Raw genomic sequence first — 25,388 nt, 5'->3', positions numbered from 1 at the left:
AAGCAGCCGAATATTTCGCTCACTAGCCTCGGTTAAGAAAACAGTTAAGAGATCAGTGAATTGGATTTAACTTTTGTATAATTTTCTCGTTTCAAGTCACAATAACAACTCTTATCTTTAGCATTCTTTATCAATATCGGCAATTCAATTGAGTTCTTGCATTTTTTGTCTCAGTACCGACACAAACGCCATGACTTAACGTTAAATTATTAAAATATAAACATTCACGACTAAAACACTCCCTTGGTGAAAAAGCAGCCGACGACTCGAGGTCGAGGAGCCGTACTAGCGGGATTTTTTTTCGACAAGAGAGAGCGCAACATTCGGATTTTTTCCCGCGCGGGCGAAATGAGAAGAAATCGCTGGATACATTACGCCTATGGAGCCTGAGTAACTTATAGGGAGCTAACATATTATTAACTCATGTTAACACTCATGTTGGCAAACTAAGAATATCGTTGAGGTGAAACGAGACAATAGTGTTTATACTGCAAACCAGTTTTGAATGTAGCTATGGGTATATAGGTTTAACACTTGAGGCGTAGACAATTAGGCCTTTTCATACACATAAGAATTTTATATCTCCAAAATTTATACACTTCATTTCCTGTTTTTTTACCCATTTTCTGATTTCCATGTGTCCAAGACATATCTTTATTGGATGTAAATGTCGTCTGCTTTACTGTATATTCGCTATTCTTGGATTACTGCTTTAATAATTCGTAAATTTTTACTTCAAAAAAGAAAAAAATAATTCTATATCTAGGTTAATAAGTTTGCACAAAAGTAATATAAGAAACCTCCCTTCGGGAGGAAAGTATACAAAGGCGAATTTTTCCTGATACATCCTCGTACCGCGAATGTCCCCGCGCACTTATACGGCCGTAAACAAAGTTTAAAAAATAGGGCCGTGCCGCGTAGAGCGTAGGAATACATTATCTGATCTCGCGATTGCGTCGGCTGCTTAAGTTAAGGCAATTTCACAGACTCATTTTAATTTTAAACTTTTCCAATGAAATAATTCATGCAGCATTTTTAGATTTTGATGATAATCAATCATTAATAAACAGGCAGTGACTCGATTATAGGATTTTCATAGGTATTTGCATAAAATTTGATTTAAACCCTTACCTTGCCAAGGTATATCACTAACACTATACATAGATAGATTTTAAAATGGTGTTATTATCTATCTCGAAATTTTTTTTTCTTGTATTCATAATTTTCATCTTCTTCTTGGCCTCACAACAAACTAGATTTTCGTTTCGAAATAACCGTATGTGAATATTTATAAGCAAAATCAAGAATCTTCTTAGAAGATTCTTCTATTTCTTTACAACAGACAGCTAAGCAGACTACACTAGTTTGAAGCGCTTTTTCCTCTTTCCCTTTCCAACGACCATATCAAAGGACTAAGATCTACCGTACCTTGTCCATGAGCAATAGAGTCTGAATATGGTATTTGGTGGTTTGAGGATGTCTCGCGTGTTTTAACGTTATGCCTATGGCGTCTTGTATACTTCCCTCCCGTAGGGAGGTTTCTTATATTACTTCTGGTTTGCAGTAGTAGTCCTCCTCTTGACACCGAGAGGTAATATTTTGGTTTTTCCAACTTGTTATTTTTGCACACGACATCTAGATGGCGTTTGCAAAAATCTTACTCCATACGGAAAATTTGACGAGGGAGTAGCCACTCTGTAATAAAGTCTTTCTGAGGGTGTAGAATGGGAAGCGTATATTACTCTAGTTGCCTGATCCCTCGAATGCCGAGCGGTGCTCGCGACGTGCGGGTTAGTAACCTCGTATTTTAAGCTTAAGATGATACTGAGAATAAACTAAGGGGAGATTGCAGCTGTGAAGAAGACCGCGCAAGTTCAAAAGAAACGAAAATTATATTTATATTTCTCCTTTATATCACAAAACGTTAACATTTCTATTTTGGAATAGAAAAACTTCGGAAATTATGCAAAGAAGCTGCAAATTTTGGAGTTAGAAAATAATTCATCTTCTTTTGAAACTTAACCTGAGAAATTTAAATTAAAGAATAGCTTGATATCTTTTCCAGTGGATAATTGTTTGATATTGATATTTTCGTTTCATTGATTTTAAATAAATTGGTATTGACATCGGTTAATTTACGATATTGGCCAATTGATCATCACCAGAAGTAATATAAGAAACCTCCCTACGGGAGGGAAGTATACAAGACGCCATAGGCATAACGTTAAAACACGCGAGACATCCTCAAACCACCAAATACCATATTCAGACTCCATTGCTCATGGACAAGGTACGGTAGATCTTAGTCCTTTGATATGGTCGTTGGAAAGGGAAAGAGGAAAAAGCGCTTCAAACTAGTGTAGTCTGCTTAGCTGTCTGTTGTAAAGAAATAGAAGAATCTTCTAAGAAGATTCTTGATTTTGCTTATAAATATTCACATACGGTTATTTCGAAACGAAAATCTAGTTTGTTGTGAGGCCAAGAAGAAGATGAAAATTATGAATACAAGAAAAAAATTTTCGAGATAGATAATAACACCATTTTAAAATCTATCTATGTATAGTGTTAGTGATATACCTTGGCAAGGTAAGGGTTTAAATCAAATTTTATGCAAATACCTATGAAAATCCTATAATCGAGTCACTGCCTGTTTATTAATAATTGATTATCATCAAAATCTAAAAATTCTGCATGAATTATTTCATTGGAAAAGTTTAAAATTAAAATGAGTCTGTGAAATTGCCTTAACTTAAGCAGCCGACGCAATCGCGAGATCAGATAATGTATTGCTACGCTCTACGCGGCACGGCCCTATTTTTTAAACTTTGTTTACGGCCGTATAAGTGCGCGGGGACATTCGCGGTACGAGGATGTATCGGGAAAAATTCGCCTTTGTATACTTTCCTCCCGAAGGGAGGTTTCTTATATTACTTTTGTCATCACTAATAGTTTAAATAATTTCAATTAAACGGTTCAAAACCTTCAGGAAAAGCTTAGTTTTATAATGAATAAAATTCTAATTTTAAAGTAATAAATTAATTTATCGTAGGTAATTAATTTACTGCCTTAGTGTAATTTATGCTGATATAAAATTATGCAATGAAAGAGGAAGTGACGTACATTTGGGTTTCGCGGGAGATTCAAATGTCGATTTGGATTTGGGTTAGAGAATAAGGTTTTAAGCTCTCTCTCCTTATGGAACCAACCCTAATGTTTACATTTGGATTTGGGTATTTATTCATTGAAATTTTTAGAGAATAGTGTCCCTGGAAACATTTCAAGTGTTCTTCTTATTTCCGCTCTCGCGAATTTCCAGGAGGCTCAAAGTATTTGACTTATTTCCGCCCCAATTAAACCTTTTCTAGCTGTGATTTATTTCGTCGGTTTTATTTTAAGCAGGGACGGAAATAAGATAACTTTGAGACACTTATAGGGGTAACCGCCTCACTGGACCAATGTCCTATAAATTGATTGGGTGTGCAAAAATGTTCTGGTTGCTGAACCAGCTTGTTTATATTCCGCTTTCTTACATGAAATATTACTATACATAGATTCGAGCTAGGCGTCCTGAAAACAAGGGCAAGTAGAAACGGCGTTTTAAAGCCCTGAGCCTCTAAGGTTTATAGGTCTCTTTACTTTAAATTGGAAAATGTAAGCCCAAATTATGACGGTACAGTTAAATATATTCAGCATTTTTATTGAATGAAAGCTTACAAGTATAAACGTTAAAATACTAATTTTGTAATGTTAAGGATACAAATGAAATATCGTAAAAGTTTCAGAATTTTGCATCGTAGTCATTGGCACCTAATCGTGGCTCTTAGTGCCCTGAAGTTCAACTAAAACATTACAGACATTTTTAGTAAACGGGACGCAACTGAAATATAAACATTTAAGGCGAGCTAAGCCTTGGTCTTGTAAAACACGGCAGATGAGTGATTTTGAAAACGACGCTAATCCTCGCGCTAATCACTAATCTGCCGTGTTTTACAAGACCAAGGCTTAGCTCGCCTTAAATGTTTTTATTACTAATAAATGTATAAAAAAATACTCTTACCTTCAGAAAACGGTGGTATTTCCTCGAAAGTAAGTAGAAATACAAGTTCCAAGTGTTTTTTAAAAGATTTTACAGGTGTAAAATTTATAAAATACGTTTTTCCGCTCTTAGCTCGTATAAAATGGAGTAATGGCATCTCCGAGGTTTTGACTTATTATTCCCTATAGGGAGTTAACATAGAGTGCCACTACTCTAAGCTCATCCTTATTAATAACTCCTTCGCTCGTCGATAGGGGGGCGCCACCAGTCTTTCACCCCATCACACATGCGAAGGGGCGAATGCCCTAAAACCGTCACAAAAATGACTCTCAACTGTTCCTCTTGTATCTCTATGGTAGCGCTACCGGCGATTCGAGTTCCGGGGCGCGGCCCTGCTGGCCGGGTTAGAAAAGGCGGGAAATTCCATAACTGCAACTGTTGTAGCCTAGGGCGAATCGCACGGCGGTCGGTGGCAGTTGCGAAACACACGCGAAGTAACCCGCACTCCGACACTCGCGGCTTGGACTTGGTTCATTTAACATGCGGGTTAAAGTCTCCTACGCTGATGGCTCGGTGTCGGGCAAGATTTTTAACATTAATTCGAGTGATTTTTCTAAAACAAAAACGGTTGAAACGTTCAGGAACGATATATCACAAACTATAGATATTCCTATAAATAGGTTTGTTTTAATCTTTCAAGGGAAAGTGGTAAGTTGCGCTTTTTCCGTTGTTGTCCTGGTATTCATCTACCTTTTTTTTATTAATTAAATTAAATTAATATGAATCAAAACAGCTTACCGACAAGCACACCGATGAATGTGGTACCATCGAAGACGCCTTTCTGTATCATTATGGGATTGAAGAAAGGCATACGTTGCAAGTTTTCGTAAAGGTTAATGTCGATGCTGAAGTCAAACGTAAAAAGGGAAGTAGTTCTGTAACTGGAACTGACAATGAAACCGCCATTAATGAAGAAGCCACTACAAACGACATTGTACGTAACGTTACAACTTTTTACATTTTGGGCAGTAATGGAACCAACCACGTATCATAACTGAAATTTAATCATACTTAGTTCATGAAGGGGCAATATGTAACAACATTGCATTTAGACAAGTTGCAGTTGCCAAAATTAATTGAGTATTTTCTAGAAGCGCCCCAATTCTTGACGTAACATTATTTGTTGTAATTAGTCATGGGGTTTAATGTTAGGAATACCATTTCTAAGATTTTGTTGCGTTTCTCACAAAGATGGCATCAAGTACGCTGGGGGAAATTGCGTGGGTCTTAAACTAATTGTTTGGACCAGTTTTTAAAAAAGTGGAGGTTACTGGTCCTGGGGGACCCAGTTTATTAATTGCAAATCTGTAGGAAAACTAAGGGGGGAACTAGATCAAAATTTTTCATCCCAAGAACTAGTTTAAAAAATATTCTTAATTCCCAGACTGGCATCAATTCTTAAAGATACCATATAGAGTAGATTGTAAGCAGCGCCCCCTTTACTGAACTTTATATCAGAAGGGAATAAGAGAGAAGGGAGACATTAGAGCCTGGTTTGGTAACGAGAGTCCGACCAACCTCAAGAGAACCGCGAAAACTTTGCGCAAGTACACAGCTTTTAACCAATTTACTGCAAAAATAGTTCGTTAAGTTCTCCGCGTTATCGGCCCATTTGTCTGCTAGATTTTCTTTCTCCAAAGGCTTAGGGCTGTCGATGTTTCGTTCTTGTGTAATTATAACTTGAAGTATGTATTTTATTGAAACTAATTTATATTTTTAATATTAATTCAAAATAATTCGTTTTCATCTATTTATTACGTTCAAATTATCTGATTTTGGTATGTTTTCAATTCCCGTGCATCTAAATTAATTGCGCAGCTTGATTTCGTTTATCAACATGAAATTCGGCCATTTTTATCTCCTTCAGCTAGTGTAAAGTTGTAAACAAAACTACTTTTTATTCGTCAACCGAGACGTCACCTTCTTATGTGACGTCACAGCTAAGACAGAAGTTAGATAGCCAATCAGTGAAGGGTAGTTGATTTGAGGTTAGTAAGACTGTTGTTACGAGTGTAAAGCATTATGGAGATATAAAGTGTGTCCCTTCTCTCTTATTCCCTTCTGTTTATATTATTTGTTGTTGTAAATAGTCATGGGCTTAAAGCAAAGCGCGGGCCACGTGGTTCCCCTACAACAAGTTGACTTTCCTTGTCGCGTTTCAGTACATTTTGCGCTCAAAGATGGCATCAAGTCTCTAACACATCTTTATTTATTTTTTTGCTTTGAAGGAAGAGATTAGTAACTCGCCAACTCTTGAACCAGCAACCAGTCTGTACTTTAATGTTGGTGAACTCGTTGATGCAAAAAACTTCCAGGAGTTTAAAGGGGCTTGGGTGGAGGCCAAAATTGTCAGAATTGCTCGACAAGCCGAGGAAGCCCATCAACCTTCAACCTCAAACAGTACAGGAGACTCACTGATTTACTCCGTTGAGTTTGAACTGGTGTGAGTATATTCAGAAGCTATATGGAGTTGCCAGAGAGGTGTGGCTTAAAATGGCTCCTCCCCTTTCCACCAAAATGGCGGCAAGCTTCTCAGAGTGAAAGGCTAGTGGGGGAGGCTTCTGAGTGGCACAGTGAGGGTCTGACGCTTACTGGGGGAAATTTTGACCCCTTTGCCTACTCCTAATTCATGGCCATTTCTCGAAATTAGTGCCAACCCCCTTTTTTGGTTTGGTTTGGTTTTGTTTCTAGCAAAACTAAGGCTGATCTCCCGTTAAGAAGTATTCGCCCAAGAGCGCGACGAAAGGTGCCATTTGACAAAGTGACGCCTGGATCTAAGATTATGGTGAATTATAACGATGACGCTCCAACTAAAATTGGATATTATTACGATATGATCGTCAACCGTAAAAGCGCAAGGAAACTGAATTTCGTCGTTGGAACCGTCTTGCTTGGGTATTTTATTTTTTTCTCGTTTATCATAATTATTGGCAGGTTTGCTTTTAATCAGGGAACACCCAATTTCTTGTCAACCCCAGTTTCCCCGATGTTTTCTCTAAAATTCCTAGTTTCATATTTTAAACTAGTTGCGCGTTTAAGCTGAATTTCAAAGGCTCAGTATGAATTTTGTAATTATAGCTAAGAGTTAATTAGCACCTGCTGATTGAGCTAATTAATTTAGTCCACCGTTAACGCACGCGCTAGAGTAAAAGAGGATGTTAAAGTTTTTAATTTCACTTATTTCACTTATTTCTCATCTTAATCGCTTCTTAAACTCCTAAAATTAATGGTTTGATCCTTTCATTCTCGACGAAGTACCATAAAATCCTATCTTTCCTTGAAAGAAAAAAAACTATTTTTTTCTATGAAATTTTTGAGAGTCAAATCAAAAGAAAAGTGGATTCAAGGCCTTAACAATACTTAAAAAATTTATGTTAAGACTCGGAAAAAAGATTTAAAAACATTTCAATTCCTTCAATCGTATTTTTATTTCCCTCCAGAGTTGACGACACTGCGCTACAGGACTGCAAAATTCATTTAGTGGATGAACTGTATATTATAGAAGAAAATGTCCTCTTGGCAGATAGAGACGCCGCCTTAAATGAACTGATGCTCAAGGGCTCTAGTCTAAAAAGTACAATTTGTTTGTTTGTCAGCCAATTTTAGTATATCGCTTAAATTGTTCACTGTTATCTTCCTTCCTATAGGACTTAAAAAACCCGAATGTGACTATTGCGACGATAAACCGGATGTTAAGTGCCGCGAATGTTCGTGTTCACTGTGTGGTGGTAAAGAAGCACCTGACCAACAAATCCAGTGCGATCGCTGTTTGAAATTCTTTCACCTCTGGTGTTTGAAACCGAAACTGGATTCGGTACCCGAGGACGATTATTACTGCCGAGATTGCAAAATTGTCAGATCCGGACAAGAAGTGAAAAATAAAAAAAATTCGAGAGTGTCCATCGGACCATCCACTCGTGATTGGGGTAAAGGCATGGCTTGCGCCAGAAGAACCAAAGAATGCACGATTGTGCCCATGGATCATTTTGGACCATACCGGGAATAGTAGTAGGAATGTCCTGGCAGTACAGGAATCTAGCCGCTGGATCTGGCGTTCATCGCCTACCAGTTGGTGGAATACATGGACGGGAAGAGGACGGCGCCTTTTCGATAGTGCTTTCTGGCGGCTATGAAGACGATCTTGTTAGTATTCGTAGAGTCCCGATTTTCGATGTACGCTCGATCTATCTTGGAAAAAAGTGATGCTAAGATCTGGCTTGTCGAAAAAAATAGGACGCCTGATGGAGTCGCTTAATTCCAGTGAGAGGGGAAAATGGGTTTCTGACTTTAGAATTAAAGAGGTCGTTTCATGATGTGTTGCCTCAAATGCAACGCCTAGTCTTAAAATGGTGTTGATGGATTAAGATTTCTCTCAAAATAATGGCCCATTTTTCAAGTGCAGCGTAGATCGAAAATCCGTGTAGAAATTTCAAGCGAAGCTTTATTGTATCGCGCTTCTAATGCATTGTTCTCTAAAGATAGAGCTCCGCAATATCTATCCATTATCCACGTTATTTTATCTTTATCCATGCATAGTCGAAAATTATCCACAGAACGTATGTGTTAAATCGTATTATAATCCAGCAAGAGGTCCCGGGTTCGATCCCGGACTGTGGCACCGGGTGGAAATCTGGGTACAAATGATCCTTCTGCGTAGGGTTTGCAAGTTCTTCTCTCCCCGCTTGTTAAAAGGAGTTTTCCTCCGCGGTCTAACCTGGTTTCTCCTTTCCATCAAAACTTGCCGAGGTTAACGGTAATAGTTAGTATACTGGGCGCTGTAGGTTAGCTGTGGCATAGGGGCTAACTACCACCCCTCTATGCAATGTAAACAAGCCACAGGCTTAGTGTGTAAATCCCTTCATAGAGAAAGCCTAGATTATTATTATTATTAAAACCCACCTTTAGCGTAGTGAGTGTTGCTGCAATGTTCACAAAAGGGCTACTGGTGATTTAAGTCGCACATATCTCGCTGATGCAGTCCTTTCTACGGGATATCACTTCCTCTAGTGAATAAAATACTCAGCTTGAACTTCACTTATGTGGTTGTTGTTGCGTGTGGGAAACGCCTATTTGATAGAAGCGCAACATTTTTGGCCCATTTCATCACGGACATATGAACGGGTTCATTTCTTTTTAGGATGAAGGCGACAGATTCTACTACACCGGAAGTGGAGGCCGAAGTTTAGAGGGCAATAAGAGAACGGCGAAGCAATCTTGCGATCAAGTTCTAACCAGAGATAACAAGTAAGTAGTTTTCGACAAGTATAGAGATATTTCAATTCGGGGGAAAGAAGAGCTTTTGAGGCGGGGTTTCGCCAGTCCCCGCCTAGGCGCCATATTGTGTGGGAAATTTAGCATAGAGTTCTTCAGCGGCCCGCACGGAGGGAGGGTGAAAAGCGGCTCCGTTTATTGGCAGGCCCAACTGTGACGTTTCCCCCCTTCAACTGATATAGCTCTATACGGTTTTGGGGATCTACCAAAAAGAAAATATGGAAACTGAGCCTCATTCGAGTTTAGTTTTGTTATTTGAAAATCGAGACGGGAAAATAAATTAGGCATACAAGCAATTATGACATCATAAATATGTTGTCACCATCCGATTTAAAGATCTGTAGTTCGCGCTGGCGTTAAACACGGGTGAACTGTTATTATTGCTACTTTTTTTATGTCATAACAGTGTCGTTAACATCAAAATAACACCAAATTTTTACCTCTCCGAGTGACGTATGTCACGGAGAGGTTCTAATTTCGACGTGTCGGGGTGTGTGTGTGTGTGTGTGTGTGTCTGTCTGTTGTTATTGACTTACACCCCAGGGGACCGTGTTCGCAGTTTCCGAATTGAAGCAAATGTGTTCGCTATTTCCGGACCGTATTCACAGTTCCCGGAAATTTCAAAACTTGAATCTATCCACAAATCAACTGGCCACTATTACTTCATCTGACTAGTCAACTGTCTATTCTACATGAATACCAATCTGTACTTATTGGCTTCAAACACCACCATTTTGTGGTCTTTGTCCATTCCACATAGACACCAGTCTGTACTTACTGGCTTCTATCACCATCATTTTCTGGTCTTTGTTTTTGTCCATCCCACATGGACACCAGTTTGTACACCTGGCATCTAACACCACCATCTTCGGGTCTTTGTTTTTGTCCATCCCACATGGACACCAGTCTGTACACCTGGCTTCTACTCCTTAAGGTTAAGACATACGCGGCGATCGGCCAGGGTTACGAGAAACGTCCGGCCTCCCAATGGTGGGGCTTCCACCAAAGGTTCACGCAATTGCGCTGTTCTTATCCATAGCTGCGATTCGACACCCTTATATACTACCTATTTGATGAAGGCGAAGCAACCGGCGTATGCTTCATTTCAAACGCCAATATTAGTCAAGTCTCTCAAGAATGTTTAATTGTTCTTTTTCAAAACGATGTAACGCTCAATAAGGCGAACAACTATCGAAGAAAATATTTAATTCTAATTATATTTATTTTAATATTTAAGATAATCATGTCTCTCAACTCAAAATTAATACGGAAAGGGTAAAACAGCAGTCTATGTGTTTGTCTATATGTGTCCGTCCGTTGTAACACTAGTGCGCTGCGTTAGAAGTTCGTTTTGTTTTGATGTGTAAAGAAATCCTTCAGAACCTTAATATTCCCGTTTTCCATAATATAAAATGAATATTTGGAAATATTTTTCGTAATTATGATGCATTTAGTACTTTTGTAGCTTTAAAGCTCCGTTTCATTTTGATATTCCAAAGATTTTGTTTAATATTATTATTTAAAATGGATGTTTATATATTACTTAAGCTATACTACATCTGTTTATAGCATAATCCTTTCTAAAGTCACAGTGAATACAAGCACAACGCTGCTATGTTGGTCAAATGAACTTTTGTTTGTCAATAGGTCTAGTGAACCAAAAAGTAAACGTTTGGGTTTGGCAGAGAGAATTTAGAAGGGGAGTAGAAGGCCCCCCCCCCTTTGACTCTATTAAACGTGATGACGCCCAAACAAGATGTCGCGTTGAGCTTTTTGGGGTAGGCGAGTTTCCGGTCACGTGTTCTAAAATATCTCTGTTACAAACGCATCATACCGGAAATCGACCTGCCTAGATAACGTTTAGCAGACGACGTTGCGCTACATTCCAAACCACCCCTTCCACTCCCCTTCTAAATTCTCTCTGGGTTTGGTTTTCGTTTCTGTATGCAGAGACATTAACGGTTCAGAGTGAGCCGAAAGTTAAATACACTTTTAAATAATTAGGCTTAGATTTTATAATCATGGTGGAAATCTGGGCCGCGTTCAGCAGAGCCCAGCGCTGCTAGCAGTGTCCTACATAACGGGATTTTGCTTTTGAATTTTGACGTCACGGTGCTTAGCGCTGAGCTAGCGCGGTCTTCAAAGAAAATAGTCGGCTTTTTGGATAACGTGACGTAAAACGCGTAGTTCTCAGCTTGGCGAAAAAACCATGGAGGAATTAATACAAATAACTTTATGGGACTATAGCTATTTAATTGGCGTGAAACCAGTTGATCACCCGAGAATTTTAAGAGATATGTTATTTTCTAATTTTAATTATAAAAGTTGTTATCTATCTCTATAAATATGTTATCCTACAATTTTTGTTAAGCCTTGGTACCTTGCACGCTTTATTGCGCTAGCGTCATTTATAAAACGCCGATGACCGGAGAAAAGCTATGACGACAGAGCTCACCGGTAAACATTTCCAAAATCCGCTGTCTTTTTGGTGAGCTCTGCTGAACGCAGCCCAGACCAGTGAAAGGTCTGATCGTAATCGGATAATAGCTTCGTGTTTTCATGCTTTTTATGGTACGCATTTACTTTCAGTGTGTGTAGCCACAAATAAGCTTTGGTGTTATGTAACGTTAACAGTCATGTTGTTAAACTAAGAAAATCGTTGAGGTGAAACGAGAGGATAGTGTTTACATGCCAACCCTGTTGTGAATATGGCTTTGAACATAGAGGGCATACAGTTGAGGAGTAGAAAATTGGGCCTTTACAAACACGTAAAGGTAATACCCCTCCAAAGTTTTATCTCTTCATTTCCCGTTTTTCCCCCATCGGATGATTTTAATGTGTGGAAGTATATCATTATTGGATGTAAAATGTCGTCTGATTTACAGTAAATTTGCTATGCTTTGTATACTGCTTTAATATTTCATAAATTTTAACTTAAGAAACATTTCCATATCTGGCTAAATAAGTTTGTAAGTAGTCGTCTTGACTCGGAGAGGTAATATTTTGGTTTTCCCAACTTGTTTTATAATGCTAGAGACTTAATTTAGAGCTAGTTCGTGAACGACAAGCGAGAATTAACTTTACTCGGTTTTGCAGTCCATCTTCCTATTTACACTTCCTTATACACTAAGCCTTTGACAGCGCCTCACCAGGCGTCGCTTTACGAGAATCTATGACGGTCCACGTAAATGAATCAATGTTCATTTTTTTAACCGATTATTTAAACCCAGTGAATCTGATTTGGACTGATTTATTTATCTTTTTAACCACCTTAAATAAAATGAACCTCGAACCGATTAAACAGTAAAATTGTGATATCAGTCATCGGTATATTTTATAGTGTATATGAAATGTATTATTTTTATATTTTATCTTGAGAAACTAATTTAAAATTTAATGACAGATTTACACGCTATTAGCACTTAATGGTTAACATTAGTTGATAGTCGCGATCATTTAAATAACCGTAAAATATTAAATTTACTTTTCTAGAGCGTTAGCCAAAAATCGCGCAGCGCCGGTTAATGATAAGGAGGGAGCCGAAGCCAAAGACTGGCGGAGCGGGAAACCCATTAGGGTTTTAAGAGGTTTCAAAGGTTTTAAACACTCCAAGTATTGTCCTGAGAAAGGTTATCGATACGATGGTATTTACAAGGTGAAGAAATAACATGAAGACTGATATTTTATGAACCTATTTAGTGTTCAGGTGTAGCTAACTGAAGTTTTTATCAAAGACGGGTGAAATTTAATTTGAAAAAGAAAGATGTTGTCAAATACGGATCAAATTTAATTTGAAAGGAAGGGATTTTATAAAATACAGATCAAATTTAATTTAATTTGATAGGGAGAGATATTATCAAACATTGATAAAATTGTGTTTGATAGGGCGAGATATAATCAAATATAGATCAAAAATTTATTTGATAAAGTAAAATGTTATTAAAAGTCGATCAAAGTATACATTATAGTAGATTCTTATCAGTATATGATAGAGTTATATTTGACTGGGTTTAAAATTATCAAAAGTTGATCAAAATTAGATCCAACAAGCCTTATCAAAATTTTATTTGATCAATTGTTATATCTTTTGGTATTTTTTTAATCAAATTCCCAACATTTGATCAGGGTATTTTCGTAAGGGACGGCGCTCTGTCTCTAGATATCTTTTTGATATGTCTAATACAAGGTCTCTTAAGGGGCTCTAATATATTCAAAAGGCTCCCGAAGACCCAAAAACATTATATTGAAGACGTTTCAACATATATAGATCTTTCATTCTCAATACAAGCAAGGGTTATATGATTCATTTCAGCTCATATGAAAGAAATTCTATAGGGCCGGTAGGCCCTTGTAGATATGACATGACACCCTTCCGTAATGTTAAAGAAATAGCGGAGTATGATGTTGCCCCATGAATTGACTATATTTTTCAGAATGTTCCAAGGAAAGGTAACTTACTTCAACTGAAATTACCTTCTGAAAATTGATTTAATTTAAACACGATTAATGAATTTTAATATTCGTTAGAATGTTTAATGCTTGAACAACATTTTCTTTCTACAAATGAGAAACTCAAAACAATTAAAACTCACTCTACATTAAATTCATCATATTAAGTAAAATATTAACGTTATTTGAAAATAAAGAGTTTTAACTTAAAATGAATAACGGACATAAAACTACTACTACTTGGTACTTTTCATTTAGAATTATTTTGAATATTTGCAATGATCACATTTGAAGGATTTTTCTCTACCGTCGGGCAATCGTATTTCAATGGTATTTCACCGCTGTGAATGCGGACATGTCCTATAAAAAACTCTTATATTTACTGGCAAATTCACAACAGTCACGTCTGAAGGGTTTTTCTCTATTATGAAGGGTATTATGTGTGATCAAAACGAACTTTCATGCGCTAGTAAAGTCACAATGAGCGCATTTAAAGGACTTTCCCCCACTTTGAACGCGTTGATGCCTGATGAAAGTACTCTTGCCAGTGCACCTAAAGTCTTACTGATGGCATTTGAAGGGTTTTCCACCATTGTGTTTGCGTTGATGTTTGGTCAATTTATTCTTCTGTGCGCTGGAATAGTCGCACAGATTACATTTGAAGGGTTTTTCACCACTGTGAACGCGTTGATGTTCGATCAAATGAACCTTCTGCGTGGATCCATAGTCACACTGATCACATTTGAGGGTTTTTCACCAGTGTGAATGCGTTGATGTGCGATCAAATTATACTTTTGAGTGCTCGCATAGTCACACTGATCACATTTGAAGGGTTTTTCACAACTGTGAATGCGTCGATGTGTGATCAAATTACACTTCATTGTGCTGGCATAGTCACACTGATCACATTTGAAGGGTTTTTCTTCGTTACCCTTCTTAATGTGACGTTGTGGACCCCTTTTATATTCAGCAGAATAAGTGATCCGAGTTGCACGATTCTTCCTGAATTTCCCTACAGAAATTTATTAACGAAATATAAAAACGGCACATACATCAACATAGTATCAAAAATACATAAACATTCAAGCGCACTTCATAAAATATGCAATGCTAAGGCTCTACGAAAACTCAGTCTTAAAGAAAAGAAACAGTGCTGATCAAGGCGTTAGCCGATGAGCAAACCACCTCATCAACCAAAAGGGTATGACCGAACATCAACTTAAATGCAGGAGAAACCTCGGCGCGAAACTAGAAAGGTTGTATTGATGCTGAGTGAACACAAGTCACCAATTTACTTCGTTTTTGCCCCCCCCCTCTCTCTTTTGTCACGTCTAGTTTTCACTTTCTTTCTCTGCCTGGCAAATGGCACCCCCGAGATCTTATTAATGTTATATTTTCCACATATGTGAAATAAAGTACAATTGACACATGATTAAAAATAACTAATGTGGATATCCCTTCTGCGTAACCAGAAACAATATCTCATTTTATCCAGCAACAAATTAACTCCAAATTTTTGGTCGAAATAAGTACCAGCATAAGAAAATAATATATAGCTCCCTATAAGTATGAAACTCTCCATTTAAGCCATGTAAACAGCATTTCATCAATTGAAATTTTTAAAAAGTTTCTAAAGCCAACCGTTAAGAACTTTTGGCGTTAAAAGAGCTGAAATATTTGTTTAGAAAATTTTCTAATTTTATATTGTAATTAAATCCTTAAATGTCTTGAAGTTATTAGTATAATAATTTTAACTGATTATGTGCATGCCAGAATTATAATAAATTAATAGATGGCGCGAATTTTGACTACCAAGGCTAGCCCCTACACTGGTACGGGGTAAGTATGAAAATGTACACGTTTCATACTTATAGAGAGCTATATTTTATTTTCTTATGGTACCAGCGATAAGAAAGGAGTGAAGGCCCTTGCGAAAGAGGACATTTTAAAGGTTCCGATGCATAATAATCTAGCTTTATTGCGCGTCCATAACACCCAATGGGCTATATTTCAATGGGTCGCGATTTCAATGCATAGAGAGGTGGTGGCTAGCCCCTACGCCATAGCTTACCTACAGCGCCCTTACCATTAACCTCAGCAAGTTTTGGTGGAAAGGAGAAACCGGGTTACACCGCGCAGGAAAAAGTGGGGAGAGAACTTTCACAACTCTATGCAGAAGGGTTTGTACCCAGGTTTTCCACCCCGTGCCACAGTCCGGGTTTGTACCCAGGTTTTCCACCCCGCGCCACAGTCCGGGATCGAACCCGGGACTCTCTTGGTGCGAGGCGAAAGTGCTAACCACTTCACCACCCCACGCACCTATTACTACCTAATGCCTTGATGCCACGGTTATTGGGTATTTACAAACCAAAACGATTGAAAAGAAGTTTAAAGATAAAATTAGGTCCAAAAGCTGAACACTATTTTATCGTTAGAGAGTTCAATAGTTTTTCGAAAAAAATACATTCGGATATTTTTTATGATTTGAACGTTTTTGAAAACGTCCTTGGTTTTAGCGGGAATTTAATTCGTTCATTAAATAAATTAACCACGGATAAGGACAACCTCTTTGACAAAAGCATAGGCGAGAAGAAAGTAGGGACAGGTCAGTGTTATTTAACATTTTCTGATATTAACTCCCCAGGCGAATTTAACCCATTAAATAATTTTTGGGAAATGTTGAAATAACAATTTAACGCTGGAACGTAAAATGTTTATCTCGTACCTAAGAAATTGTTTTGCATAATTGTTTCGAATAAGCTACAGCGAGGATGACAAAACAAGTTGGAAAAACCAAAATATTAAGTATTAATATTAGATATGGAATTGTTTCTCTTTTTTTGAAGTAAAAATTTACGAATTATTGAAGCAGTATTCCAAGCATGGATGGTGGTTTTTAGAAAACCTAATAAGTACAGACTGGTGTCCGTGTGGGATGGACAAATGACCAGAGGATGATGGTGATAGACAGATACAATTTTCCAAATTTCCGGGAACTATAAATGCGGTCCGGAAATTGAGAACACATTTGCTCCGACTTGCCAACTGCAAACGCGGACCCCTGGGGTGTAACAACAAACAGACACACACACACAGACACGTCCAAATTGGAACCTCTCCGTGACATACATTGGTATAGTCCCATTGGACCGAAACCGCTTTTTGGTTTTTAATGGAGAATATATTTAAATTTCCAGCCCAATGGCGGGTTTCTGCTGAATGGTAATTTATTTGAAAGAATTAGTTAATTAAATGTCTGTGAGGATTTCGAATCACCGCAGCAGCATGCTTTTAATTCAGAGGCTCGGGTTCAAACCCAGAGAAGGAAATTGTAAGTTTGGTTAGGTTTGGTTAGGTAAGGTCAGGTTCGGTTAGGTTAGGTGAGGTTATTATCCTATTAATTAGCTGCCACCTTTTCCAAAACATTCTCTTACTAATTAGCTGCCACCTCTTCCAAAATATTCTCCTAATAGTTAGCTGCCACCTTTTCCAAAATATTCTCCTAATAGTTAGCTGCCACCTTTTCCAAAACAATGGTTCCAATAATTCGTTGCCACCTTATCCAAAATATTCTCCTATTAATTAGTTGCCACCTTTTCGAAAATATTCTCCTATTAATTAGCTGCCACCTTTTCTAAAATATTCTCCTACTAATTAGCTGCCACTTTTTCCAAAATATTCTCCTAATAGTTAGCTGCCACCTTTTCCAAAACAATGGTTCCAATAATTCGTTGCCACCTTTTCCAAAATATTCTCCTATTAATTAGTTGTCACCTTTTCGAAAATATTCTCCTATTAATTAGTTGTCACCTTATCGAAAATATTCTCCCATTAATTAGTTGCCACCTTTTCCTAAATATTCTCCTATTAATTAGCTGCCACCTTTTCCAAAACATTCTCCTACTATTTAGCTGCCACCTTTTCCAAAATATTCTCCTAATAGTTAGCTGCCACCTTTTCCAAAATATTCTCCTAATAGTTAGCTGCCACCTTTTCCAAAATATTCTCCTACTAATTAGCTGCCACCTTTTCTAAAATATTCTCCTAATAGTTAGCTGCCACCTTTTCCAAAACAATGGTTCCAATAATTCGTTGCCACCTTTTCCAAAATATTCTCCTATTAATTAGTTGCCACCTTTTCGAAAATATTCTCCAATTAATTAGTTGCCACCTTTTCGAAAATATTCTCCTATTAATTAGTTGCCACCTTTTCGAAAATATTCTCCTATTAATTAGTTGCCACTTTTTCCAAAATATTCTCCCTATAATTAGTTGCCACCTTCTCGAAAATATTCTCCTAATAATTAGATGCCACCTTTTCCTAAATATTCTCCTATTAATTAGCTGCCTTCTTTTCCAAAACATTCTCCTACTAATTAGCTGCCACCTTTTCCAAAATATTCTTCTAATAGTTAGCTGCCACCTTTTCCTAAACATTCTCCTACTAATTAGCTGCCACCTTTTCCAAAATATTCTCCTAATAGTTAGCTGTCACCTTTTCCAAAATATTCTCCTAATAGTTAGCTGCCACCTTTTTCAAACCAATTGTTCCAATAATTCGTTACCACCTTTTCCTAAATATTCTCCTATTAATTAGCTGCCACCTTTTTCAAACCAATTGTTCCAATAATTCGTTACCACCTTTTCCTAAATATTCTCCTATTAATTAGCTGCCACGTTTTCCAAAACATTCTCCTACTAATTAGCTGCCACCTTTTCCAAAATATTTTCCTACTAATTAGCTGCCACCTTTTCCAAAATATTCTTCTAATAGTTAGCTGCCACCTTTTCCTAAACATTCTCCTACTAATTAGCTGCCACCTTTTCCAAAATATTCTCCTAATAGTTAGCTGTCACCTTTTCCAAAATATTCTCCTAATAGTTAGCTGCCACCTTTTCCAAACCAATTGTTCCAATAATTCGTTACCACCTTTTCCTAAATATTCTCCTATTAATTAGCTGCCACGTTTTCCAAAACATTCTCCTACTAATTAGCTGCCACCTTTTCCAAAATATTCTCCTAATAGTTAGCTGCCACCTTTTCCTAAACATTCTCCTACTAATTAGCTGCCACCTTTTCCAAAATATTCTCCTAATAGTTAGCTGCCACCTTTTCCAAAACAATGCAATTCTCTCCATTATCAATCACTCTTAAAATTAAATTTTGCATTTCAAACATCAATATATATATACAACGAAAACTGTAGGGTAAAAAAATTCCTTAAAAAAAGTGAAAACGTTTGCTTTTTTAATTTTGATAAATATTTTCCCAAAACCGCACATTTGGGCTGTTTTCGGTTGAATGAGAAACGCGTTCGGTCAAATGGGATTCGGTCGAATGGGACACAAGGCATACATCACTCGGAGAGGTAAAAAACTCGGGTACATTTAAGGCCGTTGACAACCATATCTTCTATATCTATATAAATCAAAGTCGTGACTGACTGACTGATAATCAACGCCCAGCCGAAACCGCTTGCCCTAGAAGGCTGAACATTTGCAGGAACGTTACTCATAATTAGTCGCGTACCAAGAAAGATATTTCTAATCTGCCGCCAGCTTAATAAATGGCGCCCAGAAATGTAAAAAATCTTCTCTATGCAACAAAGTCAGAGCGTTTCAACCGATTTCACAAATATTTTGTACACTGGTTTCCTTTAGCCTATAGACGGGCTGAATGGTCTTTTGGGTTCGATTTGTTGTCATCTTTATAAATGGCGGCCAAAAATTTTAAAACAATTCTTTATGGAATAATGTAAGCATGAAAAGTAATAAAAATGTCCCGACGAGCTGACGGGCAACGCCGAGTCCTTCGCTCCTAGGGTGCTACAAAAAGGTTGGTCATCAGTAAAATCTAACCGTTCTTTATATCATTTTCATGCAAATTCTTATTACACGCGAGCGACGCCGCGGGTAAAAGCTAGTTCTGAATTAAAGTGGAGGAGAGATGGAAAGTAGACCTCGTCGAACGATATTTTCGGATAAAAATCCAAGATGGAAACTTTTGATTACACACCTAGAATCCTCGAGATATTTCCCAATTTTTATATACAAGTTCTCTACGAACCCTGGAATAGGGATCTGCCTGCTTTTACCACGAGTATTAAATAGGTTTTTTCCGTTTTTGACCTAGATAGCAGCAACACCAATAGCGTATTCAACTCAGCGCTCAATCTGTGGTTTTGCCCGTGTCGTGGTTTTTTTGTATCTTACAGTCGCGTATATTCTATCCCTAGTCGTGTTCAACCCAGCCAATTGAAACTTTCATGGCTCTACCAGCGTTACCGAGAGTTTCGGCAGTTGCTTTCCAAGTCACTCCTCCTGAGCCATTTAACTTCGCGTGTCCGAATGACTGGCCATCATGGAAACGGCGCTTTGAGCGCTTTCGGAAAGCGTCCGGCCTCAGCGCGAAAGACGACGAAGAACAGGTCAACGCACTCATCTACCTCATGGGGGATAAAGCAGATGACATATTCAGTTCCTTCAGTCTTGCTGCCGCGGCACAGACCGACTTTCAACTGGTCCTTAACAAGTTTGAAAGCCATTTTATTATTCGTCGGAAAACTATTTATGAGCGGGCCAAATTCAATACACGCTTTCAAAAGGAGGGCGAGACCGCGGACGAGTTCATCACATCAGTATATGCCATGGCAGAACATTGTAACTACGTCGCTCTTAAGGATGAATTAATTCGTGATCGTATAGTAAAGCCCTGTCGGAGAGGTTACAAGATGACGAAAATCTATCATTGGAACAAGCTATCCAGAGAGTTCGGAGCGCAGACGACAGACGACGGGAACAGCTGGAGTTAAATGGATCGACAATAACTGAAACCCGTCAAGTTGACCAACTGAGAAGTCGTGACCGCCGAACATTTGCACCACATATCCAACGATCACGTTTCAAGAATGCGTCCCAAGTTATGAAATCAAACAGGGGGTTTTCATATAACCGAGCATCAAGTTGCCATCGTTGTGGAGAAGAGGACAACCATCCAAGAGACAAATGCCCTGCCAGGAGTGCCAAATGTTATACGTGCAACGACATCGGCCATTATTCAAAGGTATGCCGTCGAGGGTCGAAAATTCATGAGGTAGAGGCCGATTCTTTCTATGTGGGGGCCATCACGGCAATGAAGGCAAACAGTAACAAGGACCAGAAGCTGGATCAGGACGTTACTCTCAGGAAGTATACTCTTATGGAAGAAATTGACCTTTTGCCAGTGTCAAGAGAACGTAAGATAAAATGGATGGTCCCAATAGAAATTAACGGGAGGTTAATTGAATTCAAAGTCGACACTGGTGCTGAGGTTAGCGCCATTCCCATGGATCTGTACGAGTCCACGCTGAGGAACCACCAATTGCTCACCTCGGACAAGTGGTTATATGGTCCAGGAAAAATTCGACTAACAACGACGGGGAGAATCAAGGCCCAGCTTCGATACAAGGACGTCACGACAGACTCCTATCTTTATGTCATTCAGAACCTTCAAATACCGCTATTGGGCCTCGTCGACAGTGAAGACTTATCATTAGTAAAAAATGGTTGAAGAAATTGAACCGGGAACATCAATAAATCCACATGAAGAGTTTCCAGATCTGTTCGGGCGCCTGGGCAAGATGAAAACACCCTATACAATTCGATTGGATCCTAATGCAAAGCCTTTTGCGTTGTCCACACCAAGAAGAGTTCCTATAGCTCTCTTAAGGTCGAGCTAAAGCCAACTTGGGAAGGGGGAGGGGTTTTTCATATGCCTTTAGTTTCTGCTCATTTCCAAGCAAGTGTTTCAAATAAAAAATTTGAAGACTTTACAAACCGAAAGACAACATTTCAAAGATTACAACGAAATTGTGAAAAACTTTTATTTTTGAAATTACATTAAGTTAAATGACATTAAATTTAAAGTTACTAATTACAATATATCTTGTCTTTCCGTCGTTTAAATTGCATAAAATTTTGCATACACGCGCATTAACACCTACGCTAGTGGTTAATCGAGACACTTTTGCAAAATGTCAATTATGTAACTAATTAAGCGAATAAATTAATTTAATTAGTGACTTAATTAGTTAAATAATTGACATTTTCCAAAACTGTCTCGATTAACCACTAGCGTAGGTGTAAATGCGCGTGTATGCAAAATTTTATGCAATTTAAACGACGGAAAGACAAGATATATTGGAATTAGTAACTTTAAATTTAATGTCATTTAACTTAATGTAATTTCAAAAATAAAAGTTTTTCACAATTTTGTTGTAATCTTTGAAATGTTGTCTTTCGGTTTGTAAAGTCTTGAAATTTTTTAATTGAAACACTTGCTTGGAAATGAGCAGAAACTAAAGGCATATGAACAACCCCTCCCCCCTTCCCAAGTTGGCTTTAGCTCGACCTTAACAGAAACCAAGGCAGAGTTAGACAGGATGGTCGCACGTGGCGTCATATCATTAATCGAAGAGCCCACTGATTGGTGTGCCCCCATGGTTATTGTGCTGAAGAACAAACCAAAAGGGTTCCGGAAAGATACAGAGACGAGTCCTAACGACGTGGAAACACCAAGTTTACGTATCTGCGTCGACTTCACTTCTTTGAACAAATATATCCGCCGGGAACGTTATCAAATGCCAGCAGTGGATCACGTCTTGGGTCAGTTGGCGGGAGCCAAGATTTTTTCGAAGCTGGACGCAAATAGCGGGTATTGCCAAATCCCCTTGGATAAGAAATCTGCACCGCTCACCACTTTTATCACACCATTTGGACGTTTTTATTTTAATCGACTACCATTTGGCCTTAGTTCAGCGTCAGAGCACTTCCAGCGTCAAATCAGCCATGCACTCGAAGGAGTTTCTGGAAACGTCAACCTCCAAGATGACATATTAGTATATGGAACGGATCAAGATGACCATGACGCTCGCCTGAGACATACGTTATGTAATCTGGAAAAGGCGGGTGTGACACTCAACCTCGAAAAATGTGCATTTTCTGTCACAAGAGTCAATTTTCTGGATCACACGATTGATGAAGAGGCATTAAGCCGGATGACGACAAAGTAAAAGTTACCACACAAATGAAGCAACCGGAATACGCAACGCAACTACGAAGATTTCTCGGTATGGCTAATTACCTAGGGAAATTTATTCCAAACATGGCAGAGATTGCGCACCGCTAAACTCTTTGTTGAGCAGCAAAAATCAGTGGCAGTGGTCTGACTTTCAGCAAGACGCTTTCATCAAACTTCAACGAATCCTCTCATCGACGCCGGTATTGGCCCCATTTGATCCTAAGAACAGATCTGTTCTTTCTGCTGATTCATCATCGTAACGGCATTGGAGCCGTATTACGTCAACAACAGCCCGACGGCTCTCTCAGGGTAGTTGCGTATGGATCAAAGACATTAAATCAAGCGCAGCAAAGATACGCACAAATTGAGAAGGAAGCGCTAGCCATGGTTTGGGCTTGTGAGAGATTCAAGGACTACATTGTCGGGGTAAAAGTTGACATAGAGACCGATCATAAACCTTTGGTTGCCATTATGCAAACAAAGCCACTTGATGACTTATCTCCTCGCTTGCAACGCCTAAGAATCCGTCTGATGCGATATGATTATGAAGTCAGCTACATCCCCGGCAAACAGCTAATAATCGCAGACACCCTATCTCGACGTCCGTTGCCAGATGTGGGAGACACCGAGCTTGAAGACCGAGGTGCAATTAACGAGACCGGGATCATTCGATAGAGGAGTTCAATTAGAATGTGTATGCCTAGTTTCAAGAAAATTCACCGTTCGTGGGGGAAGGTAAACGGTTTTTCCCCCAAAAACTTACGTTTTTAGTTAATTTCAATTAGAATGACCGAGTTGCAATTAACGAGACCGGGTGCATTCGATGGAGGAGTTCAATTAGAATGTGTATGCTTAGTTTCAAGAAAATTCTCCGTTCGTGGGGGAAGATACAAGGCTTTTTCCCCGAAAAATCAGTTTTTAATTAATTTCAATTAGAATGACCGAATTGCAATTAACGAGACCGGGTGTATTTGATAGAGGAGTTCAATTAGAATGTGTATGCCTAGTTTCAAGAAAATTCACCGTTCGTGGGGGAAGATACAAGGCGTTTTCCCCGAAAAAATTCCGTTTTTAGTTAATTTCAATTAGAATGACCGAGTTGCAATTAACGAGACCGGGTTCATTCGAATCGAAAGAGGAGTTCAATTAGAATGTGTATGCCTAGTTTCAAGAAAATTCAACGTTCGTGGGGGAAGGTAAACGGTTTTTCTCCCAAAAACTTAAGTTTTTAGTTAATTTCAATTAGAATGACCGAGTTGCAATTAACGAGACCGGGTGCATTCGATAGAAGAGTTCAATTAGAATGTGTATGCTTAGTTTCAAGAAAATTCACCGTTCGTGGTGGAAGATATAAGGATTTCCACCCCCCCTCCCCCAAAAAAAGTTTTAAAGGTTTTTAGTTGAGTCTGAAAATTGTTATAGGTATACTTTTGCTTTTTTGGTCTGGCAGAATCTCCGATATTTTCCTGATTAACCGCGATTACTTGAATTTAGCCAGGGAATTGGACAAACCTTTCCAGATCCCGAGAAAAGCAGAGTCAGCTAAAATTAACTCCAGCTTACTCCACCATAGCCCACTCGATCACGCGCGTCAGGAGCGGATCGAGTTGACTATGGTCTAATTCGCAAAAATTTATCCACCTCCTAATGTTAATCTCCATAGAGTTTAACATTACGATTTCGGATTGAGTATAAAAAGAAAATTAAGAACAAAGTAATTATAAAAACCTTTGCAAGTTGCCAATTCCGAACACTCGATGAATACTTTATTAATTACATAAAACGACGTGATTTGTAATCAGGGCCGGAAATAAGCGCAGGACACTGGACATTGTTCAATAAAATTTTAAAATGTCCCATAATTTTATCAAAAACTAAGGGGTCACTGGACAGTTTGACCAATAAATTTTCCCAAATTTTGATAGCTTGACTATGGTGATGCGACACTATTTTTGCACACTCCAGTGGACAATGTCCTATAAATTTTAAAGTCAAACGGGGTCACTGGACACATGTCCTATAAGAATTTTTTCTTATTTCCGGCCCAGTTTGTAATAGACAGTATTCAGCAGGGCTCTACACAAGGCACTAGTCAAGGCATTTGACTACTAAAAAATGCCATGACTACTAAAATAAATCGAAATCTGGGGGTTCACTAGTCAACTTGACTAGTAAAAAAAATGTCCCAAATATTCGTAAACCATGCGTCTCACTAGTCAGTGACTACTAAAAAAAATTGGGATAGGGGGCTCACTAGTCAGGCTGACTCCTAAAAAAAATATCCTTATGTAGAGCCCTGGTATTCAGCGACAGCCGAGTGGCGAGTGCTGACATGTCACGTTTTCCCGCGGTTTTGAAGCAGACGAGCTAAGACGGCTTTGTTTGGTCACAGCCGACTCGATCACGCTTTTGGCTGCACGCGCTATGCCCGTCCAAACCATTTTTTCCCATGTAAATTGTAAAAGCGCGTAAGTCTACCAGGAATTTTGGTTTTTTTTTTCGCTCAAAAAATCC

The 25,388-nt window shown here is 38.4% G+C and overlaps 1 protein-coding gene and 1 long non-coding RNA gene across 2 annotated transcripts; one reads left to right on the top strand and one right to left on the bottom strand.

Moving 5' to 3' along the window:
* Positions 1–3,687: 3,687 nt before the first annotated feature.
* LOC149679298 (uncharacterized) lies at positions 3,688–4,193 on the bottom strand. Its single transcript, XR_016365734.1, has 2 exons — positions 4,058–4,193; positions 3,688–3,839 (listed from the first exon to the last, which is right to left on the bottom strand). It is a non-coding gene; the product is annotated as an uncharacterized LOC149679298 (long non-coding RNA).
* A 369-nt stretch (positions 4,194–4,562) lies between these two features.
* On the top strand, positions 4,563–8,811 carry LOC149679297 (E3 ubiquitin-protein ligase UHRF1-like). The gene is made up of 6 exons (XM_089834997.1): positions 4,563–4,744; positions 4,830–5,030; positions 6,325–6,539; positions 6,788–6,991; positions 7,537–7,670; positions 7,744–8,811. Exons 1-6 carry the CDS (start codon positions 4,577–4,579, stop codon positions 8,100–8,102), a joined length of 1,281 nt encoding a protein of 426 aa, XP_089691123.1. The 5' UTR covers positions 4,563–4,576; the 3' UTR covers positions 8,103–8,811.
* Positions 8,812–25,388: the final 16,577 nt, after the last annotated feature.

The sequence above is a fragment of the Phalangium opilio genome, unplaced genomic scaffold (genome assembly GCF_054372755.1).
Source record: "Phalangium opilio isolate 3A_F unplaced genomic scaffold, DU_Popi_V2 ptg000041l_1, whole genome shotgun sequence".
Lineage (NCBI taxonomy): Eukaryota > Metazoa > Arthropoda > Arachnida > Opiliones > Phalangiidae > Phalangium > Phalangium opilio.
This window is presented reverse-complemented; position numbering and strand designations above follow the sequence as displayed.